This window comes from Citrus clementina, unplaced genomic scaffold, assembly GCF_000493195.1.
Source record: "Citrus clementina cultivar Clemenules unplaced genomic scaffold, Citrus_clementina_v1.0 scaffold_9, whole genome shotgun sequence".
NCBI lineage: Eukaryota > Viridiplantae > Streptophyta > Magnoliopsida > Sapindales > Rutaceae > Citrus > Citrus x clementina.
In genome coordinates, this window is record NW_006261964.1 from 3,163,852 (window position 1) to 3,189,749 (window position 25,898).

Below are 25,898 nucleotides of genomic sequence, written 5' to 3' on the forward strand. Positions count from 1 at the left end.
TTATTAAATATAATTATAGTAAATTTAATAAAAAGAAGGGTAAATATAAAATGAAACTTCATTTTATTTAATATAATTATATTAAATTTATTATTTATTAATATAATATTATTTAGTACAAAATTAATATTTTCTTAGAATAAACTATTTATTATTATTAATTATTACTATTAAATAAATAACGTACTATTATTTTTAAAATAAATATAATAATATTATATTATTAAATAAAGGTAGCATATAGTAATATTTATTAATTCTCTATTAATATAATATTATTATTTTAAAGTAATTTTAACTTATAATCAATGCAAATTATTATTTAGTTAAATATAATAATAATATTTAAATAAATATAATATTATTTATTTTATTAAATATTAAATCAAATTAAATTAAATTTAAAAAAAAAGGTAGAAAAGGGAGAGGTGGGAGTGGGAATCCACTCCCACCTCTCCCCATGGGAGTCTCACTCCCACTCCCCACTCCAAAAATGGGTGGGGCCCACGGAGTGGGATTCCCAATCCTTCCCTAATTAGTTGAAATAAACACTGGAGTGGGAGGAATCCACACTCCTCACTCCCACTCCAGAAAGTAAACACAGCATAAAAGATCAATGCAGAAACAACTTACATTGATTTTGAATTAAAAATCAACATAGGTATAACTTATTTTGATCACGAATTGGAAACTGCACAGTACTTTATACAAAAAATTAAGAGATAATTAACGATGGTCAAACTAAAAAATATTAATAAGAAAGAATGACGGGATTACTAACTAAATCATATGCTAAGAGTATAAATACAGATAAAAATGATTGTCAAATATAATGAAGTAAAATTGAACAAGTAAAATGGACAACGCAGAATGAGATTTAAAATAAAATCTCACGTCAATTCCACATTTATCGGTTTATAATTGAAGTCAAAAGAATCGAGAAATGATCTTTTGGTTAAATTAAAAAAAAATATTTAAAGAGAGATATAGGTCTAGAAATTTCTTCAAAGTAGGCATTAACTTGAGCGTCAAAGTACCTTTCGTAGATAGATACTCGAATTTAATTCATGAAATTCTTAAAAGATAACAATCACTTTCAAAGTTCTGGAGGTAAACAAGTATAATTTTCTATCCGTTTTTTCTTTAAATTGTCTGGTTCGGACAAACGAAGGTTTTAAGAACCTTCAACAATATATTATAATCTTATTGTAATGTAAGTAATATTTGAAAAGAAATCTCTTTAAATAGAAATTTAAGAAAAACTAATTAATCCAACAAAATTTAATTCATCGATACTTCGATTATACATGACAAACTCATTCTATGTAAGCTCTCCCACTTGATACAATCTTCCTCTTGAGTGAAAATTGGGACAAATTTCTTGTTTAAATAAGATGGAATTAAAATTACGAGTTTATTGGCGAGTAGACTTTTTAGCATGGAATTGAGAAGACAACGACGTCGTTGGACTCTCTTAACAACCTCTCAGTAACCCTTCGCTTTCAAGCACCGACCCCACTAATAATATTTTCTGTAAAGAACGGCAGCTACAGAATCCAACTTCCCTGTCAGGCTGTCACTCGACTCATCACTTTATTTTCAAAAGAAGCAAAGCATCTAGCAACACCAGGTTTCTTCTGTTCATCACCATTATCGCCATCACCAATTCGAAGTAACAAGAAAATGGCGTCTCCATGGCTTCATCTTCTCTTACTTGTCTCCTTCCTCTCGATGAATCTCCTTGTCAAATGCGACACTGGTAAGTAAGCTTCTCTTCGCTTCTGTCACCCTCTCTAAGTTTGTTACTCTTTGTTTTATTCTCTTAATTGCTCCTATTCTTATGAGATCTGCTCAGCATATGTCGATCTGGATATTTGCTTTCTTTGCCTTGCCAAGCAATGCTCTTTACTAAGTGCGTAAATTTCATTTTGAACCCTTAATTCTTCCTTTAATTTTTTTAGGGCCTGCCGCTGTTAGTACGGCATTAGATCCAACATAAAATTGTGATGTAACAACTATTTTATAGGCTGGTTGCTTGTGATTTTCTTCCTTTATATTAACCTCAAGATCAGACATTGATAAGATGTAAACGATTGCTTTTGATCAAAGTCTGTGGAATGCTTGATGCATTATTATGATGTGAAGGTAATGTGTTTCACACTTTTTGGTGATGCCATCGAACTTGGGAAGTGAGGGAGAATTTTATTTAAAAAAAAAAAATGGAACTTGAACCCAAAAAAGGTGTAGCTGCGAGGGGGATGTTTATAGATGGCTTGTACCTTGTCGTGTTTGTATCACGGAAAAATTGACGAAGTTCTTCTATTTGTTTGGATTTTTAGATTGTGAACTTTAAAGTGAGGTTAGGAATGAGATTGCAATCGCATTAGTCGGTTCTGATACTCTAAACAAAACCTAGAGTTGCATGGCTATCAAATATTATTGTTAGTGATTTGTTTTCTGTTTGATTGTCTTTCTTGGATGACATAAGAAACAAAGAAATTCTCCAAATGGAACTTGTTTTCGGTTAAGCTGATATCTATAAACCACTTCTCCAAATGGAAGAAACTGAATCGTATGATATACGAATACTGATTTGCAAACTGAAGTTAATAACAATGATAGACATTATTCTGTTTGCATATGATTTGTTTTTAAGGAATTGATAGTATCAAAGATGTGATTTGCTACTTTTGTAACTCCACGAGACAAAATATACCTCCAAATGTGTTGCTACTCATTGTTACTTAGAAGTTTGTAATAGAGATGGCATATGGATTACATACATATAGCTTCCTGGACATCTTGGAGCTTCTCTGATGCAGCGGAAGTTTAATGTTCAAAATATTCCGTTGATTCTAGAGAATACCGGAATAAAAGAACAATTAAATTCACGTTGATTCAAAAGAATACCGTGAATTTAGGGGTTAAGACTCGTTGATTCCGCAGAATACCGAGAATTAACTGTTCAAATACTCACAAAGAGATTTGAAAATTGAAATATTATTAAACTCAAAATTCTCTCCTTCAAAGGTTACAAGAGGGAGCTATTTATAGTAGTAGTAATTATCCTAATTCATGAAGGAAAAACAAAATCCTAAATTGAAAGGGAAACAAAATTCTAAATTAGAAAGGAATTTAAAAGTCTTAAACTTTAGTTAATAAGGAAACTAATCCTAGTATAATATAGATTCCTACTCTTCATCATTCCCCCCAGGGTGGAGAGAATTCGCCCGCGAATTCGGATTGTCAGCAACATCTTCATCATTATCACCTCTGTAAGGAATAAGATGCTTAACATTAAATACATCTGCAGTGCGGATATGACTAGGAAGCTTTAATCTGTAGGCATTAGGATTTATCTTCTCTATAATCTCCAAAGGGCCGATTTTCCTGGCAGAAAGTTTGTTGTACTCACCAACTGAGAATCTATCTTTAGTTAGGATAACCCAAACAAAATCTCCCACTTGAAATTCCAAAGCTCGACGTTTTTGGTCTGCCATAATTTTATAACCTTCGGTCGTCTGCTTCAAAGACTCTTGCGTAGTTTCATGAATCTTCTGAAGCTGCTCAATAAAGTCTTCTGCTTTACCGCTTTTGCGAACTAAATTTGGAACTGGAGCCAAGTTAATGGGAGCTCGTGGATTATATCCGTAATTTACCTGAAAAGGGCTTAAACCAGTACTACGCTTAACTGCACGGTTATAAGTAAACTCGACTTGATATAACTTTTGATCCCACATCTTCAAGTTATCGCCAACTAGACTACGTAGATGGTTTCCTAAAGAGCGGTTGACAACTTCAGTTTGACCATCTGTTTGTGGGTGGTAAGCACTACTAAAATTCAGGCGAGTGTTAGTCAATTTCCATAATGTCTTCCAAAAATGGCTAAGAAATCGTGTATCCCGGTCAGATACTATAGAACTTGGTAAACCATGCAATCTATAGACTTCCTTGAAGAATAGGCGAGCAACAGTCAAAGCGTCTGTAGTCTTCTTGAAGTGAGCCATTTTCGAGAATCGATCAACAACAACAAATATTGAATCCATACCCCTCTGAGTGCGGGGTAATCCTAAAACAAAATCTATGCTAATGTCAGCCCAAGGTTGTGTTGGAATCGGTAGCGGCATATATAACCCAGCATTAGTTGCTGCGCCCTTGGAAACTTGACAAATGCGACAAGTCTCGACATAGTGATAGATTTCACGCCTCATAGTAGGCCAAAAATAAGTGTTGGCTATTAGAGCCAGAGTTTTGTCACGACCCATGTGCCCTTCATTATGTAACTCTGCAATGATTTTCAATCTCAAACTTGAGTCAGGAACACACAACTGATTACTCTTGAAAAGGAATTTGTCATGTAAATGATAATCTGAGCAAAACCCTGCAACAACGTCTTCTAGTATAGGAGCAAAGTAAGGATCAGAAGCATATAACTCTCGAAATGTGTCAAATCCGAGAACTTGATTATGCATCTGTGTCAATAAAGAAGTTCGTCGACTAAGTGCATCTGCTACCCGGTTGGATTCACCAGAGGTATGCTTCACCACAAAAGTAAATTGTTGAAGGAATGCTGTCCACGTGGCATGTCTGTGAGAGAGTTTGTCTTGACTATTGAGGTATTTTAACGCGGCATGGTCAGTGTATAAAACAAAGTCTTTATGAATTAGATAATGTCGCCAATGTTTTAACGCTTGGACTACTGCGTAAAATTCCACGTCGTAAGTGCTATAGTGTGCCTTTGCTCCATTCAACTTCTCACTAAAATAAGCTATAGGCTTATCTTGTTGGCTAAGAACAGCTCCAATGCCGACCTTAGAAGCATCACAATGTACCTCAAAAGTGAGCGAAAAATCTGGTAGAGCAAGTACTGGGGCAGTAATCAACTTTTCTTTGATAATCTCGAATGCCTTAGTAGCTGCCTCTGTCCAAGAGAATTTTCCTCCTTTCATGCAATCCGTGATTGGTGCCATAATAGTACTGAAATGAGGAATGAATCGCCTGTAAAAAGAGGCCAATCCATGGAAACTTCTGGTGGCGGATAAAGTAGTTGGCGGAGGCCAATCTCGAATAGCATCCACTTTTGATTGGTCAACAGATATACCATCTTTCGACACCACATATCCCAAAAATAATACTTTCTCTGTTAAGAAAATACACTTGTTTACTGCTGTGTATAAACTTGCTGCTCTTAAGGCTGAAAGCACTTCTCTCAAATGTTGTAGATGTAACTCGTGGCTGGTGCTATATATAAGTATATCATCGAAGTAAACAACCACAAACTTTCCAATGAAAGGGCGAAGAACTTGATTCATGACTCGCATAAAAGTACTCGGAGCATTGGATAAGCCAAACGGCATTACCAACCACTCGTATAACCCTTCGCGAATTTTAAAAGCTGTTTTCCATTCATCTCCAGGTCGTATTCGAATTTGATGGTAGCCACTTTTCAAATCAAGTTTGGTAAAAATTGTTGCTCCACCGAGTTGATCTAACAAGTCATCTAATCGAGGGATTGGAAAACGATATCGAACTGTAATTTTATTGATAGCTCGACTGTCCACGCACATCCTCCAAGAACCATCTTTCTTTGGAGTCAATAAAGCAGGGACTGCACAGGGACTAAGACTTTCACGGATAAATCCCTTTTCTAGTAACTCTTCTACTTGGCGCCTTAATTCCTCATGTTCTGTAGGACTCATACGATAATGAGGTCGATTTGGTAGTGTAGAACCTGGTACCAAATCAATTTGGTGTTGTATATCCCGAAGAGGTGGTAAACCCTGTGGTAGCTCCTTGGGGAACAAATCTTGAAATTCCGCCAGAATAGGTGTCACAGCTTCAGGAATCTTTAAATTACCGTTACTCTCTTTTCCCAATAAAATGTAGATTCTCTTTGTCTCTGCTACAACATCTATAAATTGCTTCTTGCTTAACAAATAATTACCCAAGTCTTGTTGGAGAGTAAACTCCTTGTTAGGTAGGAGAACGATCTTGGTATTGTTAAACATAAAGCTGTAGGTGTTTCTCTTCCCATCATGCACTACGTTTCGATCATATTGCCAAGGTCTACCCAGTAATAGATGACAAGCATCCATAGCCACAACATCACACCAAATTTTGTCTTTATAAATTGAACCAATGGATAAGGAAACTAAACAACATTTCGATACTGTCACTTGATTCCCCTTCTTCAGCCATGTGAGCTTGTATGGAGTTTGATGAGGTTCTGTCTTTAAATTTAGCTTTGTTATGGCTTCTTCTGAAATGACATTCTCGCAACTGCCGGAGTATATGACCATACGACATACTTTACCCCCAATTGTGCAAGTAGTCTGAAAGATATTTTGTCGTAGCCACTCGTCTTTGTCTTGACCTTTAGGAGTGAAGAATGCACGGTTCACGATCAACATTGGTCCGCTATCACCATGTTCTTCAACAGATTGAGCGCTACCACTACTATCAAAAGTTGGTTCTACAGCAAACTCTTCAGTTTCTTCCTCCTGATAGTCTTCGCTTTCCTCTGTGCCTACGAATAAGCCTTTACCATATTTTCCTCCCTTTTTACATTCTGTCATTCGGTGCCCATTTTCTCCGCAATTAAAACAGCGTAATCCCGAACCCGAGGATTGGGTTTTGCTGCTTTGACCGATTTCACTAGGCTTACTAGTTTTATTTGGAGGATTTGGAGGAGTGAAAGTACGAAATTGGGAAGTCGGGTTTGAATTATCACGAACAACACTTCGAGCACCCCGAAAGCTTGAGTCATTAGTACGTCGACTAAATTGCTTCTCCAACTGCAAGGCTTGTTGGTGTGCCTCTGAAACAGAGTATGGGTCAAGTAAATTTAATTGGTCTTGAAATTGAGATCGTAGGCCTCCAATATAGCGGGAAACCTGTTGCTCTTCTGTCTCTGTCAAGTCATTGCGTGCCACCAACCAATGGAATTCTGTAGTGTAATCATCCACTGATCGATTACCTTGCCTTAAATTCTGTAGCTGTTGGTATAACAGTTTGGCGTAATTATGAGGCAAGAATGCTCCACGCAAGTGCTTCTTGAACTTTTCCCAAGAATCAATCTTCTTTTTGCCTTGCCTAATCCTTGTGAGCTTAGTTTGTTGCCACCAAGCTGCTGCTCTTCCACGAAATCGAGTTGCAGCAAGCGAAACTAGTTTATTTTCAGGAACTTCTTTGTATTCGAAAACTTCCTCAATGACGTTAATCCAATCCAATAATTCTTCAGGTCGACCACTTCCTTGAAATTCGGGAATGTCAATTCTCAACCCAGATTCCCATCTTCTGTCATCAGTAGACTCAGTTCTAGGGCGACGCCCAGAGAATGGGTTAGCAAAGCTTCCACTTGATTTGTCTTCACGTTCTGGAGTACAATGGCGTTCGTCAAGTAACTCTGCCATTCGTGCCATTTGTGCAGCTAACATATCAATTCTGGCTGTCATACTAGCCAGGGATTCATCTTTCGAAACATCTTCTTGAGCATCACGAGCTTTTCTTGAAGGCATTTTTTTTTTTTTTTAAATTCAGGTTTAAAAAGGTAGTGGGGCTAAACTGAAAGTAAATAAAAAATTTTAGGCCGAAACTGTAATTAAGCAAAAGTTTTAGATTTCCGATGACAGTGGTCAAAAATCGAGTAAGGATGGGTGGATCTGAAAGATTTTGGGTTGGTAAGTATGATGGTGGTGGTGGTTTGTCTGAAAAAGTTATGTTTTTTTTTTTTTTTTTTTTTTTTAAGCTAAACAAGGGAAAAATGAAAGGTTTTGTGGTAGATGAAGTTAGATTGGTGATACCAGGTTTTGCTCTGATACCAAGCTGATGCAGCGGAAGTTTAATGTTCAAAATATTCCGTTGATTCTAGAGAATACCGGAATAAAAGAACAATTAAATTCACGTTGATTCAAAAGAATACCGTGAATTTAGGGGTTAAGACTCGTTGATTCCGCAGAATACCGAGAATTAACTGTTCAAATACTCACAAAGAGATTTGAAAATTGAAATATTATTAAACTCAAAATTCTCTCCTTCAAAGGTTACAAGAGGGAGCTATTTATAGTAGTAGTAATTATCCTAATTCATGAAGGAAAAACAAAATCCTAAATTGAAAGGGAAACAAAATTCTAAATTAGAAAGGAATTTAAAAGTCTTAAACTTTAGTTAATAAGGAAACTAATCCTAGTATAATATGGATTCCTACTCTTCATCATTCTCCCATCGAAGTTAAGTAATAGCCTCTAGCTTCCTTTGTTTATGATGATAAATCTTCACAGGTGACTAAAGTTATTTCTGATTTGATGTCCATATAACACTTGACTGTCTTGTTGTTAAGCAGCTAGGTGTGTGATTATTTGAATATGACATGAAAAGCTCCTCTCCCTCAATTGACATTTCGAAACTTCTCTTCACCACTTATTTATTTATTCTCTGTAGATGAGGAGGACACGCTGCTTCAAGGTCTTAACAGCTATAGAGAATCCTTAAACCTGACATCCTTAACGAAAAATAAGAATGCAGAGTGCCTTGCTGATGAATTAGCTGATCAGTTCAAGAATCAACCCTGCACAAACAGCACAGGTGCTAACACAGTGCCTGGCACTGAGAAACAGTTGTCCAACTACCCAGACCTTCTAGCCAAATGCCACTTGAATGTCTCCAACACCAGGGATGGAATTGTCATGCCTGCTTGCGTCCCTAACTTAGAACCTAGCCTTGTTCTGTCAAACTTCACCAAGTCTCAGTATTCTGATAGTCTCAATGACACCAAGTATAAAGGAGCTGGTATTGGTTCTGAAGACAACTGGATTGTTGTTATTTTGACCACAAGTACACCTGAAGGGAGCTATGTGCCGTACAATGCGGCCAGTTTGATTTCCAATATTGGTTTGATTTACTGCTTGCTTTTCTCGTTGATCAGTGCTTTACTGATGTTTTAAATTGACTAATAGCTCTTTTCCATCTCTTGTACTTTTATTTGGCTATTATGACTCAAAAGGCTGCAATAGATACAGAGAATGGTTTTGGCCATTTCCATTAGATAGGAAATATGAAAATTTCAGACATTTGTTTCCCACTCATCATAACAGAAATCATTTTATTATATACTGTATTTTCAAGTTTTAAACCTTTCAACTTGGTTGTGAGGATTGGGAATGAGAGAATTGTTTGGATATTTCATTTTCTTTTCTTTTGTTCCCATGCCATGCATTTCTGATGTCTAATAACAACTGAAATATCCAAATCCGAAGCAATCAGTGCGTTTATGTATTAATCTCCTGACAACCAGTGGTTATGAGAGTTTAATTGCAACAAATTACCATCGGTTATTCCTGAGGTCGCACTGTACAAACATTTCATAAGAATCAGTGCAATCATCATATAGCTGACTCATTTTGATGCAGCTGCAATATGGGGTCTGGGTCCTGTTCTTTCCAATCTTTACAGTAAAATTTTTACTTAGATTCCACAAGACTGTAAAAATGAGATAATTAGTGAAGGAAATCGACGACATACACAATAACACAATCTATTCTAAAAAACCTATGAAATACTTATCAGCTGTTTGGTGATACAACATTTAATTAGCACAAATTGGCTTGGAATCTGGAGCAGATTAAGCCAGCTCGGTGTACAATCTAAAGGCAGTTCCCTTAAGAGTACAAGTCAATCTGCATGTTGGTTCTCCCCCATTTTATTCCCTTCATATCAGATGATTCTTTATTCAATAAGCTTATTCATGCTGAATCACTACCTAAATGAAGAGAACTGGAATTTAAACCAATTATAATTTATTGTCCTTACTGCTACAATAAGACTTTTTCTTCTGGAAACAGAAACCGGCCTCCTGTCCATATTAAGACAAACTTCTCCCACTCATTAAGCACTCTTCAGTCTACCACGGGTCATAGAAAGAATTTTTTGAAGTGCAAGCAATAGAACCCATGAGGTCTTTGTGATCTTCTCCTTTATCATTAAAAGCAATGCTGAGCTTAGCACAGTCTTTAGGATCTGTGCCCGTATACCTTTGTAAAAGCCCAGTGGACCTTCTCTTTTCCAAATGGAACAGAGTGCATCTGAAACTGTACTTTTGTTTCTTTGTGGAGCTTGGTTGATCCCATCTTCATCTGATGCTGCAGCCTGAAGCATGACCTTACACCTGGCCGCAATTCATATTTAATTTTGTCAACATAGCTGTCAAATGATTGAGACAAAGGATGTATTGCATAATTTTATCCAAACTGTTAGGGCAGACTAGCTTAATAAAACTGTTGTACCTGATAGCTGGGTAAGTCAAGAAGGTAGCTACACACTTTGAGAGTGCTCCTAAAAAAAAGGCAGAGAAGGCTGGAAGGGCTTCTGGAGATGGCTCTTTTCCAGTTTCTCTCTTCAGCCGCCTCCTCAGTAGTCTTTGTTTCAACTGATCAAAAACAGTGTACTGTGTAACACAAAACTTTTGTTTCAGCTCATTTCTATCCGTGCAAGGTAATCTCTACCTAAACCAATATTTTATAATGGATCAGAGAAACTATAGAGTCAAAATTGAAATGGAAGCTACAAATTTTGAAGAGTTTAGGGCAGGATGACAAGCCACATGAGCTAGCTGCTATTTATTGTTTTACTTTTGTTCTCCATTTATTTTTATTTTGCTACGGGTGTTGCTCTTCAATACTTACAAACCTGTCGTAGTGCTACATGTACTGTAAATTAAAATCTTACATGAATCTCTTTTTTCTTTTTTCTTTTTTGATAAACTACGATGTAGATTCACAAAGCAAAATCACAGTGGTCCTAATACAACCTCCAACATCTAATATAAGTTGAATTAAACCAATTATTCTATACATAAGACACACATACAAAAATATAACAAAAGGAACGTTCAGTTACTTGGATGGATGGGTTTGATGTCAGGAGAAGAGATATGCCAAGACCATCAAATGCTTCACTCCAAGTGCTCTCTGAAAGGCTTTTCCAAAGCCCTTTGGACTTCCCAAATTCACTTGTCTGCATCCTCGAGGATGCTGTATCCAAAGGCTGAAAGAATATCAAAGTTAGATAATAGAACCCCATGCAAGAACTTGGAGTAGTCATTGGCACCTAAAAGTTGTAGGCACTGAGGGAAATGTGATTTGCCGCCTAGAAAGTAATCAAGAAAACACATGCAATTTCCTGATGCTATGTTTTGATTTTGAGTATTTGAAAGTATGCATTTAAATTTGAGGTTTACCTAACATTACATGAATAATGAAGTGAAAATTTAGTCAAAATTGTATTTAAACTGAGGGGAAAAAAAAAGGAGAGAAATGTATAGAGGTTCACACCCTGCTGAGGCGTGCTTGAAATTACTCATCTCCAACCGATAACAAAATTCCATGCTTTGTCAACTAACATCTGTTCTGTAAACTCATACCCTTTTGTTCTAAATTCATGAATCAATAGGCAATTGTTTTTGAATCCTTAATAGCATTGGCAGCCACTCTGTCAATCCATTTCTTTTTTTTCCTAGGATTTCATGGGATTATGCATTTGCTTTCCATGCTATGTCTAATCAGCAACTCAATCAGAGGACCTGAAGCGCAGAGCGACAGCAAATTTCTACTTGAAATCTTAATCTAGACAGCTTCCATTTATCAATCGAAACCATAGATAAAGAAGCCATTAAAATGAATTGCATATAAAACGGATGCATGTGCCAAGAAGAAGAAAAGCTTCAAAATATCACTTACTGACCTGCGTCACTATAACAGTACAAGCCCCAGCGGCTGCAGCAACAATCAAGTTTGCCCTTGTTCCAATGCTCTTGTTACCACTTTTCTGTAAGTACAGCCTTTTAAAAAAGCTGTACCCATAGAAGTAGATGAACTGTGAGATAAAAGATTGCAGATTCTTTGTCCCAAGTCCCTGATACAATGAAAGAACCTGACGTGTAGAAATTGCTTCCCAAAGAACATCAGAAATGTTCCTGAATAAAACAGAACGAATAAATGGAACAGTGTTATCTCAGAGCTGGCTCTTCTGTAATGGTCAACAATGCAATCACTTCAATTTTGAGCCGTAAAATTTTACATAAGGTGTCCGCTACGTTACTAGAAACAAATGAGCATGACATGTGATTGCAGTGCAAAGAACCTCACGTTCAATTTCTGCTTCTCTTTTAACATCTAAAACAAACTAGTTAACATAATCACATTATGAATCAATTAAGCTATGTATCATATTTAAGGTCCTAAGACATTCAACCCAGAGATGCTGTGAAATGAAATCACTAGTTGTCAGGAATAAGTGGATTTCAGTGATTGGCAGACGTTAGTTGCCAAGCACAACAATTACAAATGAAATAACAACAAGATTCATGTATGAGCAAAACATATGTCATATACAGAAGATAGAAACCATTTGAAACAAACTGAGAAGCTAACACCCACATCATTTAAAAGAAAACAAATAGTAGAATATATAAAAATATCAAGAAGAACTATGTGGCACCAAAAAGAAAGAAAGCAAGAAAAGCAACCTGTACTTCTGCTGATGGCGAGCTCTAACTTCAGCTTGGTATTTGGTCTTGCAAGTATCAAGAGGGTACAATATGGTAGTGCTAACAAGAGCTCCAATGGCTCCTGAAGTCGCATCAGACAAAGATTCGAGATCAAACCCCATCTTTGTTTTGTCTTATCTGAGAATTTAGATTTTTTTTTTCCTTTCTAAATGTCCATGAATTTAGGAGGCAGTTGGGTAAGAAGAGCTGCTGCTATTAAGATTAGAAATGGGATGGTGAGCTAAGTTAAGCTAAAGCTAAGAAAGACCAGAGGGACAAGAGTGCGCAGCGAGGGAACTGCTGAAAGTGACGCTTTTTTTTTTTTGAAGCAACAAATTTATTGGCTTGGCTTATGCTGACTGGGCCTGGATTTGATTCATCTTGGGAATCGCAAACGGGACTGCCCCGGCACTCTTCGCACACCCTCTTTAAACATATAAACAATTCATGTATCCCAAAAGCTTTTACAAATATTTACAAACAAGCGACCACCCTTTTGACTTTTCAGTATATAGACTTTTAATTGCTCCAATCAATTTTCAGCTTCGTGAAATCTAGCTATCTTCTGTTAAGTTGGCAAAATCTGGTGATGGTTCGTTAATTTTACTAATTTCTTCTATTTATATCTCATGTTTATGGTGCTTCCTCATAAAGATTCTACTCCACTTGTAAGTTGATTTCATGATTGATTTTTAAGGTTGAAGTTAACTCAGGATTTTTAATAGTAAGTTTGATTTTTAAGGTTTATCTTAACTAGTTTGTCCTAAGATCTTGGGATCCTAGGAAATTTGAAATTAAGAAGGTTTATCCTAAGTGATTTGTCCTATAATCTCACTGCTCTCAACATTAGTCTCGCTACCAAACAAATTTCCCATCAACATGATTATGTTGGCTTAATTCAAGATAATTTGAATTCAACATTTTAAAAATATATTTTTAAGATTGCTACAAAAACACAAATAATAAGTGATATAAGACAACTTATGTTGTATGCAAAAAATACACTAATTACATTCTAAATAAAGATTGGAATGGTCACAAATGGTCACACTTAAAATTCAGACTTTTTAGGCTATGTACAACCTTTTTGGCAGAACCTTCCTAAAATAGTTAAACTTACTAATAAGCCACTTACGTATTTGTTACTAGTTTTTCCTGACAAAATTGAAAATAACATCAAATTATTATAATTCGCAAAAAAATGGAATAGCAAAACTCGAGATCCGTAAAGTTATAGTGTCTTTAAAACAGATTCACCACCTTATGCTTAGGCTATATTGGCATTTATCTCCTAGGATACAAAAGATTCAAATAGTCTCAATAACACAACTTCACTATTTCAGGGACTTCAAATTAATGTTTGAACCTATCACACTGAAGAGAGAAATTTTTTAAAAGAAGGATTTTCTTTAATGTGTGTAGCTAATGATTTAGAAGCCATATTATTGAATTTGCGGAGGGGGTTTTGGTCTAAAAAAATTAAATATTGACTCTTGAACTTATTATTTGAATTTAATTTTGGAATAAAATCTATAACTTTAATTCACTTGTAATCACCTTTTAAGTTGTATTTTTTTCTCATAAAACTGGCCACAATCATCCTTAATATTCCTTTAATCTCTTGCTATTGCGATCAATATCTAGATTGACATTGTTGTTACACATTCCAGATTTAATTTCACTTAAATTTTAATGCAATAAAAAAGGGAAAAACCAAATTAATTTTTCCTGTATTTTTCTAAACCAATAGGTGATATTTGAGATCCTATTTCACATTCACCCCAGTACCAATAAAAAAGTTCTATGATTTGCTGTGAAAAGTTTACGGAAGAGATTTAAAATCATCCTTATAAGAATATTTCCCCGATATTCATTTCGCTCAAAATTGGCCTTAAAATGGCCATTTTAATTATGCTATTTTTTTCTAACAGAATCTACTCTGGACTAATCAATTTAGTGTCTTCGCAAGGCCAGTCTCCACTCCAATTCAATCTACTATCAATTAAAAGCTTGATATTGTTTCTTGGAACCTGATATTGGCATGAATATGTTAACAACTACTATCAATAATAATAATAATAATAATAATAATAATAATTGTGAAAGAATAAATATATAAATATTGTAATTATCGAAACCTTTGAATGTAAAATTCACAAAGGTCGTACCTGTCTTTGGAGGAAAATCACAACATGCTTTTGTACTCTTTTAATGTTCAGCTCTTTGAATCTTTTCTAATTTTTGTTTAATTATCTAGTTATTTGAGGATTGATACCGAGACTTGTTTCAAAATTCTTCCACTACTGGACACAAGAGGATATGGGTTCGAACCTAAAGAGATGTATTTAATATAATTATAAGACTAGATACAGACCTATAAAAGGAATCTTGCATTGGTTTTCAGCCGTTGGATCTGTAATGTCTCTTGCTGTCCTTTCATCTTGCAAACCTAATATAAAAGCTTCCAATTGATTTGGATCATGCCAATGGCTGCCTCAAAGTGCTTTTTCCAATTAACTCTATTTGTTATATATAATGCTTTGTCGCAGAAGCCTAAGTGCCTGTTTGGTATGACTTATTTAAGAGCCATAAGTGCTTATTTAATCGTATAAGCACTTTTTAAAATTTTTTATGGTGTTTGGTTATTTTTTTAGTAGAGTTTTTTTAGCTTAAATAAGCTAATTTAACTCTACTAGCAAAAGCCCAAAATTTGAGCTTTTGGGAGTAGAGGTTAGAGAGCTTTTCTAAAAATATATAATAATAAAATATCACACAGTTTAATGGTTCAAAAGTACTTTTTTTATTGACAACCAAACACCCAATGACTTTTTGTCCAAAAGCTCTATTGGTATAAGCTCTACTGCTATAAGCTCTACTGTTATAAGCTCTATTTAATAAACTGTACCAAACGGAGCCTAAATGAGTTGTTTTCAAGTAATTTTTATTTGACTAATTGAATAAAAAAGGATTGTAATAAGAATATAATTAGTGATTGACTAGCAATCATTTTTTTTTTTGGTCTTATCCACGAGGTATCCTGGGGAGGGCCCCAACTGTGGGAGGCACCTTTAAGCCCGTACCACAACCCAGACTAGAAGTCCCCGCTCGAACCGGGAGGCACAGGTTCTCCCAACAAATGCGACTTCCCTGCGACTCGAACTGGGGAGCAAACCCAGTCAAGCCACTTAAGGGGACTCCATTGCCAGTGGAGCCAACACTTTGTTGGTGACTAGCAATCATTGATTATATCTTATTTACTTAAACTGCAGTTGTTACCGTGATTTGATACCATTATATAGATCCCGCAAGATTCTTAAAGATTTAGTTTTCCGATATAAGATCTCGTACGATTCTTACAAATTTAGTTTTCTTTTATACAAGTTAGAAAAGTAGTTTCCGCACTGTATAAAGAGATTCCTGATTAAGGTTGCATGTCTGAACTAATATGAATAAAGTTGGTCTCATTGAAGCCTCTCTCACATAGGTGGGATTCAGCTATCAAGTATTATTAATTTTTCTCCCTCCATTGTTTTTGGGGTTGTATGGTATACAGGTATAGGAAAATAATGGAAAAAATAAACTTGCCAGAAGATTTGATAACTGAGATTCTTTGTCGATTGCCCGTAAAGAGTGTTACTGGGTTCAAGATTGTATCCAAAGCATGGAGCAACCTTATTTCTAATGTCTGTATTCCGAGAATTTTGCGGGCCTCTCCTCTTTCTGGTTTTTTGTTTCACTCGACGAAAGATTGTATGAACTATTTTTCCTATTCTGATAAAAATGAAGGATGTGGTAACGATGGTGAAGGATTCGTGGAGTCTTTAACGAGTCTCTTACCATCCGAATACTTCCCTTACAAATTATTTGACAGCTGCAATGGGTTGATTCTACTGGGCAGCAGCCTCTGTAAACATCACTATTATGTGTGCAACCCCTTAACCAAACAGTGTGTTGCAATCCCCAAAGCCCGTGAACGTGTGCTTACGGGTGGTGCCGCGCTTGCCTTCGATCCTCGAGATTCGTCGCACTACAAAATCATTCGCTTTGTGAGGGCACGCATGGTGTCGGAGGCGGAAATATTTTCTTCCGAAACCAAAACTTGGATTACTTGCAAGCTGAATCTAAAACCCCCCGGGCATATTCCTTTTTTTGTAGTGCGAAGTGTCTACTCACGGGGTGGCATTTTGTATAGCATAACTGATCAGGGCACGATTGTATGCTACAATATCGAAGCCCCGACGGAGGTTGAGATCGTCGAGGTCCCGGACGAGAACTATCCTTATGGTCGTGGAGTCATTGAATTGTGCAAAGGAGTATTGAATTACGCCAACCGCAACGAATCCAAATTACTGATTTGGCAGTTTGATGATCGTCACCACAACAACAGCCATGGCGGCAGTAAAGCAGCTGGCGGTACAAGTTTCTGGACATTGAAGCATTCAATTTGTATGGATGATTGGAGGAATATTATACATTCTGCTGCGGAGCGTGAATTTGGATACACAAGAATCTATATTATCCACCCCAATTCTGACATCATTTTTCTTGGGAACCGCTACATGATATATAGCTATCATCTCAAGAGCAACAAGTTGGAATTGTTTTGCAGAAGATCGGTTGGGAGGGAACTGTCTTTTTACAGCTGTTGTTTCTGGCCTTACTCGCAATGCTGCGTCAACGTGTTGAACGATTTTGACCACCCGAAAAGAAAGAAAAAAGTAGCGGTTTGGAGGCAAATCACGGCTTGCTTATTTAAGTAAATTTACTCTCCTAAAGTTCAGCTTATTGAATCCTTTCTCTTTTGATTTATTTATTTATTTTTTTTATTATTATTATTTTTTTTACCACGAGGTATCATGGGAAGGGCCCCAACTGTGGAAGGCACCTTTAAGCCCGTACTACAACCCAGACTAGAAGTCTCCGCTCGAACTGAGAGGCACATGTTCTCCCAACAAAGGTGACTTCCCTGCGACTCGAACTGGGGAGCAAACCCAGTCAAGCCACTTAAGGGGACTCCATTGCCAATGGAGCCAACACTTTGTTGGTAAGGTTAGATTGAGAAACTTGTTTCAAAATTCTTCCAGTACCGGGTTATAATTGACCAAAAAAAAAACAAAAAAGATCCTGGCTCTATCTTTGATAGAATTGGATCTGATTCTCGAATTAATTTTCAGCCGTTGGATTTGTATCGTCTTGCTCTCCTTTCATCTTGCAGAGCAAAAATAAAAGCTTACAATTGATTTGAATCATGTTGGCTACCTGAACATGCTTTAATTTTTTCTCACAAAAAATAATGTATTCTTAGATGATCGATTGTGCTCGATGTATATAATTTTAGTGGTAGTATATTTCATTCACCATGTTTCAGCAGCCAGAAGCAAATACTCATTCTTTCAAACAAACTCATTTCTTTTTCTTGTATAGTTATTGTGAAGATTTTTAATAAACAAATAAACTTGACTTGCATTATTTGATCTATTGGCTCAAAGGATACGAGGTATTCAATTACATAAATAAAAGGGAAATAATGAAACCCTTCCAGAAGCTATATGCATATTACGGCTTTGATATTTTTGTCATTTGTTACGTCTTGATGGTCATAATTAATTGTTGTTATATGTTAGGAAATACATCTTACTTTTTAGTAAGGATTTTTTAGGATTTTTTTTAATTAAGATTTCTATTTACGGAATAAGTAATTTCTTCTTTGGACTTAACTCATTAAAGAGGTATATTCTTCTAAAAGAAATAATCACTATATATGTGAAGATTAGGTTCACTTATTGACATAACACAACAATGAGTTCTCTATAAATAAACAATTTCTAATGGGAGAGAAACGGTAAATCTATTGAGAGATAAGTATTATTGGAGTTTTGGGTGTGAGGAAAAATAGATTGGTTATAATGATTTTTCACATAATAAATTTTTCTGTTGTCATCTTTGGCCGTTGTAATTTTTCTCTAATACACGAGTTTTCCACGTAAATTCTTGTATTGTGCGATTGGTTTTATTCTTGATCTATTTTTAATTTATTATTTGTTTGATATTTTTGTTTGTGAGATCGTGAGTGAAACAAAAATTTCCAAACATTTATACAATGGTTTGTTGGATTCCCAACTATATCTATATATATAGATGCTGCTACTTGTAATTAAATTAAAGATGGCTACAGCTTAGCAAATTAGGATCTTTCCCTTGGGCGACGGAAGACAAGGAAACCCACATAAGCTTTATGTATATTGAAGAGAATGATTTAACATTCACTCCTTTTTGTTCAATAACAAACTGATCCCATGTCAGAAATGCCATAGTTTATGCTATATATGTATGTATATGTATACACACACTAATTTTTAGTTTTGTTTGTGATTTAAAATTTCAATTAATTGGAAAAAAACTATAACCATCAGCCAACACCACCAACTTTAATATTACTTGTTAACTTAATTAGTTGTTTATCGAATTAAATAAATTCAATAGTGAATATTAAAACAGGGTTGTTTGTTCTTTTGACTTAGTGACTTAATTGATTTAATTTCAATCAGTTGAGTCATTAAATCTGTTTTATTTTTTCAATTTAATGAAAATTTTTAATCATTAAGTTATCAAACCATTTTTTTAAAACTTTTTTCTTAACCTAAAGTTTTTTAATGATATCATTAAAAAATATTTTCTAAAACATAATATCCTTATCTAATTAATTAATTTTCATCCTTACCTAACTAAAATTTAATAATTAGCATTATTACTAATTTTTATAACTTGTGATAATATCGTGGTAGACCATTATTATTTTTTATCTTTTTATTTTCTTCAAATTAGTATTATTTATCTTTATAATTCGTTTATATTATGAAAATATACTAAGTTATTAAACCAATTTTTTTAAAACTTTTTTCTTAACCTAAAATTTTTTAATGATATCATTAAAAAATATTTTCTAAAACATAACATCCTTATCTAATTAATTAATTTTCATCCTTACCAAAATAAAATTTAATAATTAGTATTATTACTAATTTTTATAACTTGTGATAATATAGTGGTAGACCATTATTATTTTTTATTTTTTTATTTTCTTCAAATTAGTATTATTTATCTTTATAATTCATTTATGAATATTTTTCATATAAAAACATCAAGAACTACAAAAAAAGGTGATTAAAATATACTAATTTAGAATATAAAGGTTGTATTTAATTGAACATAATTTATATTATGATAATATATTATCTTATTTAAGTTTTTTTATATGTTTATTGTTTGTTTATTATTTATAATTTATAAAGACACAAATGTAAAAATATTAATTTTTAAATTTTTTATATTAAAAATGCAAACAACTTAATTTTTTTTAGCAATTCAGTTTAAAAAACAAACAAATCATTCAAATTTGTTAAGCTATAAAAAAAATCATAGATCATTGAAATATCTTACAAGTAGATAAAAAATAGCAATTCAATTATAAAAAGAATATAAGTGGCACAAGCCTAAATAAATAACTTGTAGAAGAATATAAATAATGATTAAACAGTATACAGTTGTTATGCCTATTTATTTAAATAGTAGTAATTACAATGATTTGATAGAATTATTTAGATCTCATAAGATTCTTAACAAGACAGTTTCATGTATAAGTTGAAAAATATTCTTTGTACTGGCATAAAGAGATTCCTTATTAAAATTGTATGTATGAACTAATTAAGTGGTCTCATTGAAGTGTCTCTCACATATTCAGCCATCAAGTTTTATTTTTCTCCCTTTAGTGTTCATGACACATGTATAAAAAAAATTGCACAAATAAACTTATAAGATTTGATAATTCAAATTTTCACTCAGCAATGCCTCACAAGCAAAAGAAACAATACATTGACTATGTTTCCCATGATGGTCCTGAAGAATATGTTAATAATGAAAACATTGCTGCTACATGATGGTTGATTCCATTGCACAGCTTCTTCTGTAAACATCGCTATTATATGTGCAACCTGGCAATCAAACATTGTGTTGCAGTCCCCAAAGTCCGTGAAGACGTGATAGGCATTTATACAAAATATGCGATTAAATATATAAAGGGAAATAATCAAACATTATAAATAAGGGATTCTGTTGAAAATTCAATTTGCCAATTTGAAAATTCAATTTGCCAATTTGAAAATTCAATTTGCCAATTTGACAAATTGGCCAAATTGAATGCAATGGTAGGTGAGCAATGCCTATAAATGTGAGAGTTGAGAGCAATTGCAAGTGAAGCAATTTGAGAGGTTTGAGAGAGCTTCCACTTGAGTGTTCTAGTGAAGATTCAATTGGGTGTATTGGGGTTATGGGTTTTGAGTTTCTCACTTTCGTAAATTCTCATTTATTAGTAAAATATCTTCAAGTCTTTATCTAGACTTTATGCTGAACCATGTAAATTATTGTGTTCTATTTTCTTTGTATTTATTTGTTATATTTATATTTCTTCAGAAGTCGCAATCACTGTAATATTGGTGATTGCTTAACCCGCGCTTTCACAACAATTGGTATCAAAGTAGGAGGTTCATACTTAGGGTATTCGGCACTGTTCACACATACAATGAACACGACCATTTGTACCTGGGAGATAGCCTATTATAATTAGTGTGTATTTTTGTTAATAGGACGATAAGAACCTAAGTAGTTTGAGTTTTAAGTGGGATCATTGTGACTTCTCTATTGTCCTGGGAACTTTCATAGTGCATTTATTCAAGCGAAATTAACATCACAGAGGCTATTTTTTAAGTATAAATAGTTGTTGAAGGCATTGATTATTTGAGTTAAAAAGGATGGTAGAGGCGGCGACAGCGTCTTCATCAGCGAGGACTACTCTGACTAATGCAAAATTTGAAGTGGAGAAATTCGATGGTACCAATAATTTTGGTATGTGGTGACACGATTCAAAAGTGTTATTACTCCCAAGTATAAAAGTATCTAATTATAATATAACCCAGTAAGTCCGCGGTCGAACCACAAGAAATTTTAAAATCTAGTAGTCAATTTAAAACAAAGAAAATTAATTGTGGGGAAAAGACATTATTTGAAATCGATTTAAAAATATGCTCAGATTACGGGATCCACTCTCAGTATTCAAATTATAATTTTAATACTCTATCATTTTTTATATTTTGCCTCACTTTTACCAGTTAATTATTATATCATTTAATTCTTGACTAACTATATATATGAATAAGCATGAAATCAAGTACCTAATGTGCCACACTATATTAATGTGTCGACATTATGTCAAAATACCATATAAATCCAAAGAAATTTATAAGTTAACATGACATAAAAATAATCAGAAAATAATAAAATAAACTTAAAACTCACTGGAGAAAGAAATTAATTTTATGATTTGAAATTTTGAGTTTCACCATTCATCTCAATTTAGTAAAGTTAGCCACTAATATTGAAAGAAAACAAAATACTCTTTTTATTGGACAAACTTTTGAAATATATTACAAGGAAGTTGATTACACAACAAAAGGAGAAAAAGAACAAAAAAACATAATTCCTCAGCTGCACTCTATTCTCTCTCTCAGCTTGCTCTGCCCATCTTGGCTCTTTGCATCTCCTTGCCTTTTATAGGCAAGGAGTGCATCGTTTCTTTTATTTATTATTATTATTTGATTTTATATTATATATATATTAATTAATTAATTGAAATGTGTTATGATCAGGAGGCATGATGGCCTCCTGACCATCACTAACATGATTGACAATCTCTTTATATATATATATTTTAATAACATCCCCTCGATTGATGAATTCCAAATTGCTTCAGTTGTCCTTCTTTGTTCCTACTTTCAATTTCAATTCCATCTTTATTCTTGAAAAATATTCACAAGATGAAAATTAACATATTGCGAATTAATTTAACATAAAAATATATTTGGAGAGTATTAAAATAATTTAGAAATAATGAGCGCATTAATCGACCCAATAAGTGAAAAACTAATAATTTTATCCTTATTAAATGTACACTTTTTAGTGTCAATCATGTGGCAATGTGAGATGTTGGGTGTCTTATGTCAACAAGAGTTGGACATCGCCGTTGAAGAAAAACATGATAAGATGGATGACAATGAGTGAACAGAGATCAATAGACAGACATGTGGTACTATTTGCTTATGTCTGGCTAAAATCAGAAGTACTCTGTCGTGAGGGAGACATCAGCAAAGAAATTGTGGGAGACACTAGATGAAACATACATGAAGAAAAGCCTTGAAAACAAACTCTATATGAAGAAAAACTCTATCGATTCATGTATGCACCTGCCATGTCGATGAATGATCATATGAACTCATTCAACAAGATATTGGCGGATTTTCTAAATCTCAATGAGAAATTTAAAGATGAAGATAAGGTATTGTTGTTGTTGGATTCCCTTCCTAATGAATATGATCATCTCACTACCACTTTATTTCATGGGAAAGACAATGTCACATTCGATACTATATGCAGTGCATTGTACAATTCTGAGACCATAAAGAAAGACAAAAAAGATCACAGAGATATAGTTGCAGAAGCATTGACAGCGAGAGGTCATTCACAAAGCCGCAACCTAAAAAAAGGAGCAAGTCTAAAGGGAAGCCTACCAAAAATGAGTGTGCTTTTTGTTACGAGAAAGAGCATTGGAAAAAGAATTGTCCTAAGTTACAAAAGGGCAAGCCTACTTCTTATGCATGTGTAGCAGAGCATAATGAGGAGTCAGACTTTAGATTGGTTGGCATGACGTTGACATGTCACTCAGATGAGTAGATTTTGGATTCGGGTTGTACTTATCGTATGTGTCCTAGCAGAGACTGGTTTTCTAGGTTCAATGAGCTAAACGGTGGAGGTGTTTTTATGGACAATGACAATGCATTTAAAACCATGGGAATAAGTTCAATCCAATTAAAGAATCATGACGGCTCAATCCAAGTCTTGACAGATGTTCACTACGTACCAAATTTAAAAAAAAATTCACCTCGTTAAGAGTCATAGAATCTAAAGGGCTCATAATCACTCTAAAAGATGGATTATTAAAGATAGTAGCTAGCACACTGACAATGATAAATGGCACGAAGAAATAAATTGTACTATTTCCAAGGGAGTACGGTTTTTAGATCAGCATCAATCGTTTCTGGAAAAGTTGCAGATTCAGAAGCAACCAAATTGTGGCATATGCATTTAGGACATGCTGGTGAAAAAGCATTGCAGACTTTAGTGAAATAATGCTTATTGAAAGGTCCAAATTCTTACAAATTGAAATTTTGTGAACATTGTGTTTTGGGCAAGCAGACAAGGGTAAAGTTAGATTTAACAATTCACGATACAAAAATGATTCTCGATTATGTTCACAGTGATATGAGGGGACCTACAAAAATAACTTTTTTGGGAGGTATGTACTATTTTGTTACTTTTATTGATGATTATTCAAGAATAGTGTGGGTGTATTTGATGAAGAACAAGAATAAAGTTTTGGATATATTTCTCAAATGGAAGAAAATGATCAAGACTCAGACTAGTCGATAGGTCAAAAGACTTCACTTAGATATTGGTGGTGAGTACAGGAATGATTCATTTCTTCAAATATGTTGAGATGAGGGCATTGTGCGATATTTCACTGTTCGAGATACACCATGGCAGAATGGGGTGGCAAAACGCATGAATCAGACTATATTAGGGAAAGTTCAACGTATGTTATCCAATGTTGGATTGGGCAAAGAATTTTGGGCTGAGGAAGTTGTATATGCATGTCATTTGATCAACCGTTTGCCATTAGTTGCAATTGAAGGCAAAACACCCATGGAAATGTGGAATGCTAATCCTGCTACTGATTATGATTCTTTCATGTTTTTTATTCCATTACTTAGTATCGTGTAAAAGAATTTAAGTTAGACATAAGAGCAAAGAAAGTATTGTTCATGAGTATAACTAGTGGAGTAAAAGGATACCGTCTCTGGTGTCCTATTACAAAAAATATTATTTTCAGTAAAGATGTGACTTTTAATGAATCAACCATGCTGAAATAAAAAGATTCACAAAATAATGACAGAACCAATGGTACTTTATAGTAGGTGAAGTTTGAAAAGGTTAAAAATGATACAGCCGGTGTTTAGGAGACAGATAGTGATTCTCCATTAACTGAAGATAAAGAAGAGGTTCTAACCCATCAACCTTCACAACAACAAGATTCAATATCATATTTCTCAAATGGCATGGACCAACAGTTATGTGGTTATGTTGCTAAGCAGGTGGATAGTCCAAAATCCACGGGGTTGCCTCTTGTTCTGTTCTACTTTTTCTTTTTTTTAGTAAAATGTTCTAAAATTTTCTACACTACAATAAAGGGATTTGAGACATAATCACATGAACAGTTTGATAGATGTAACATAAATTTATTGTGGAATAATAATAAAGATTTGAAGTTACTGTCCATTAAATATGATGACAAAATATTCAAATTCATAGTCGTCAAGATTTGTTTGGATCAAACCTATTGAAAAAAGTTTAAATTTTTGCACCAAGTTTATGTAATCTTGAATTTTGATAGAGATTCTGACTCCCTAAAATCATGGGAGAAATTATAACCCCCTACATATAAATAATATATAATTCACTTTTAAAAGGTGAGGTGATATAGTGGTTAAAGTTTAGTTTTATTGTTAACAAGTGGTCGTTTTAGAACTTAGGTATTAGGTTCAAGCTTTACTAACATGCAAGCGTTAAATATATGTGCGTGTGTGTATATATATAGTGAGCTCTATGATATATAAATAGACTCTAATGTTTAATAACAAACATATCTCTATAATATGTAAATAGCATCCAATATTTAGTAAGAGATACAAATTTATCGTAATGTGGGTTATCGCAATTAACATTGCGCATGCAATTCTTCTATTGCTTCTTTCATAAAACTCTATTACCTAGAAAGATATGAAATAAAGTATATATATAAATGTAGGAATTTAATGGTAGATTAAACCAAATTTTAAAGTACAAGTGTCATTTATCTAAATTTGTGAATTAGCTAAAATAAAATGAGTTTTAAAACTATATCTTGAAAACTATTCTTAAAAATGCTTTTAATCGAAATTATCTCCTTGACGTTGTTCTTATAATTTATTACAAGTATAAAAGATTATATTCATAATTATAGAAGTTTTTTTTTTAAACCATAATTATAGAAGTTAAACTTAAAAGACAAGAAAAAAAATAGTGCAAACTTACTTTGGGTCCAATTTAAAACTCGAGTCCACCTCTGAAGCCACATTGAAAAAACAGCATGAGAGCCACGTATGAGAAAAATTATTCAAACGGAGGATATAATGACATAAATACCCGCTCA

General features: G+C 34.0%; 2 protein-coding genes across 3 annotated transcripts; one reads left to right on the forward strand and one right to left on the reverse strand.

The window, feature by feature from the left end:
• The first annotated feature begins 1,467 nt into the window (after positions 1-1,467).
• LOC18031957 (uncharacterized GPI-anchored protein At3g06035) lies at positions 1,468-9,138 on the forward strand. The gene is made up of 2 exons (XM_006419792.2): positions 1,468-1,759; positions 8,440-9,138. Exons 1-2 carry the CDS (start codon positions 1,684-1,686, stop codon positions 8,940-8,942), a joined length of 579 nt encoding a protein of 192 aa, XP_006419855.2. The 5' UTR covers positions 1,468-1,683; the 3' UTR covers positions 8,943-9,138.
• A 289-nt stretch (positions 9,139-9,427) lies between these two features.
• LOC18031954 (peroxisomal adenine nucleotide carrier 1) lies at positions 9,428-12,982 on the reverse strand. Of its 2 annotated transcripts, none has more exons than XM_006419794.2 (5): positions 12,521-12,982; positions 11,737-11,968; positions 10,894-11,040; positions 10,281-10,441; positions 9,428-10,162 (listed from the first exon to the last, which is right to left on the reverse strand). In XM_006419794.2, exons 1-5 carry the CDS (start codon positions 12,661-12,663, stop codon positions 9,883-9,885), a joined length of 963 nt encoding a protein of 320 aa, XP_006419857.1. In that variant the 5' UTR covers positions 12,664-12,982; the 3' UTR covers positions 9,428-9,882. The 2 variants fall into 2 exon arrangements, with proteins under 2 accessions (XP_006419857.1, XP_006419856.1); XM_006419793.2 differs by having other exon boundaries at positions 10,281-10,495.
• Between the last annotated feature and the right edge of the window lie 12,916 nt (positions 12,983-25,898).

Bases quoted from the DNA above. Each gene is read 5' to 3' on its own strand.
- LOC18031954 (XM_006419793.2), bottom strand. From the start codon at position 12,663: ATGGGGTTTGATCTCGAATCTTTGTCTGATGCGACTTCAGGAGCCATT. The intron at 10,496-10,893 runs GTAACTGAACGT...TGGTTTAGGTAG, and splicing joins CATCAAACCCATCCATCCAA to AGATTACCTTGCACGGATAG. The intron at 10,163-10,280 runs GTACAACAGTTT...AATTGCGGCCAG, and splicing joins TTGACTTACCCAGCTATCAG to GTGTAAGGTCATGCTTCAGG.
- LOC18031957 (XM_006419792.2), top strand. From the start codon at position 1,684: ATGGCGTCTCCATGGCTTCATCTTCTCTTACTTGTCTCCTTCCTCTCG. The intron at 1,760-8,439 runs GTAAGTAAGCTT...TATTCTCTGTAG, and splicing joins CCTTGTCAAATGCGACACTG to ATGAGGAGGACACGCTGCTT.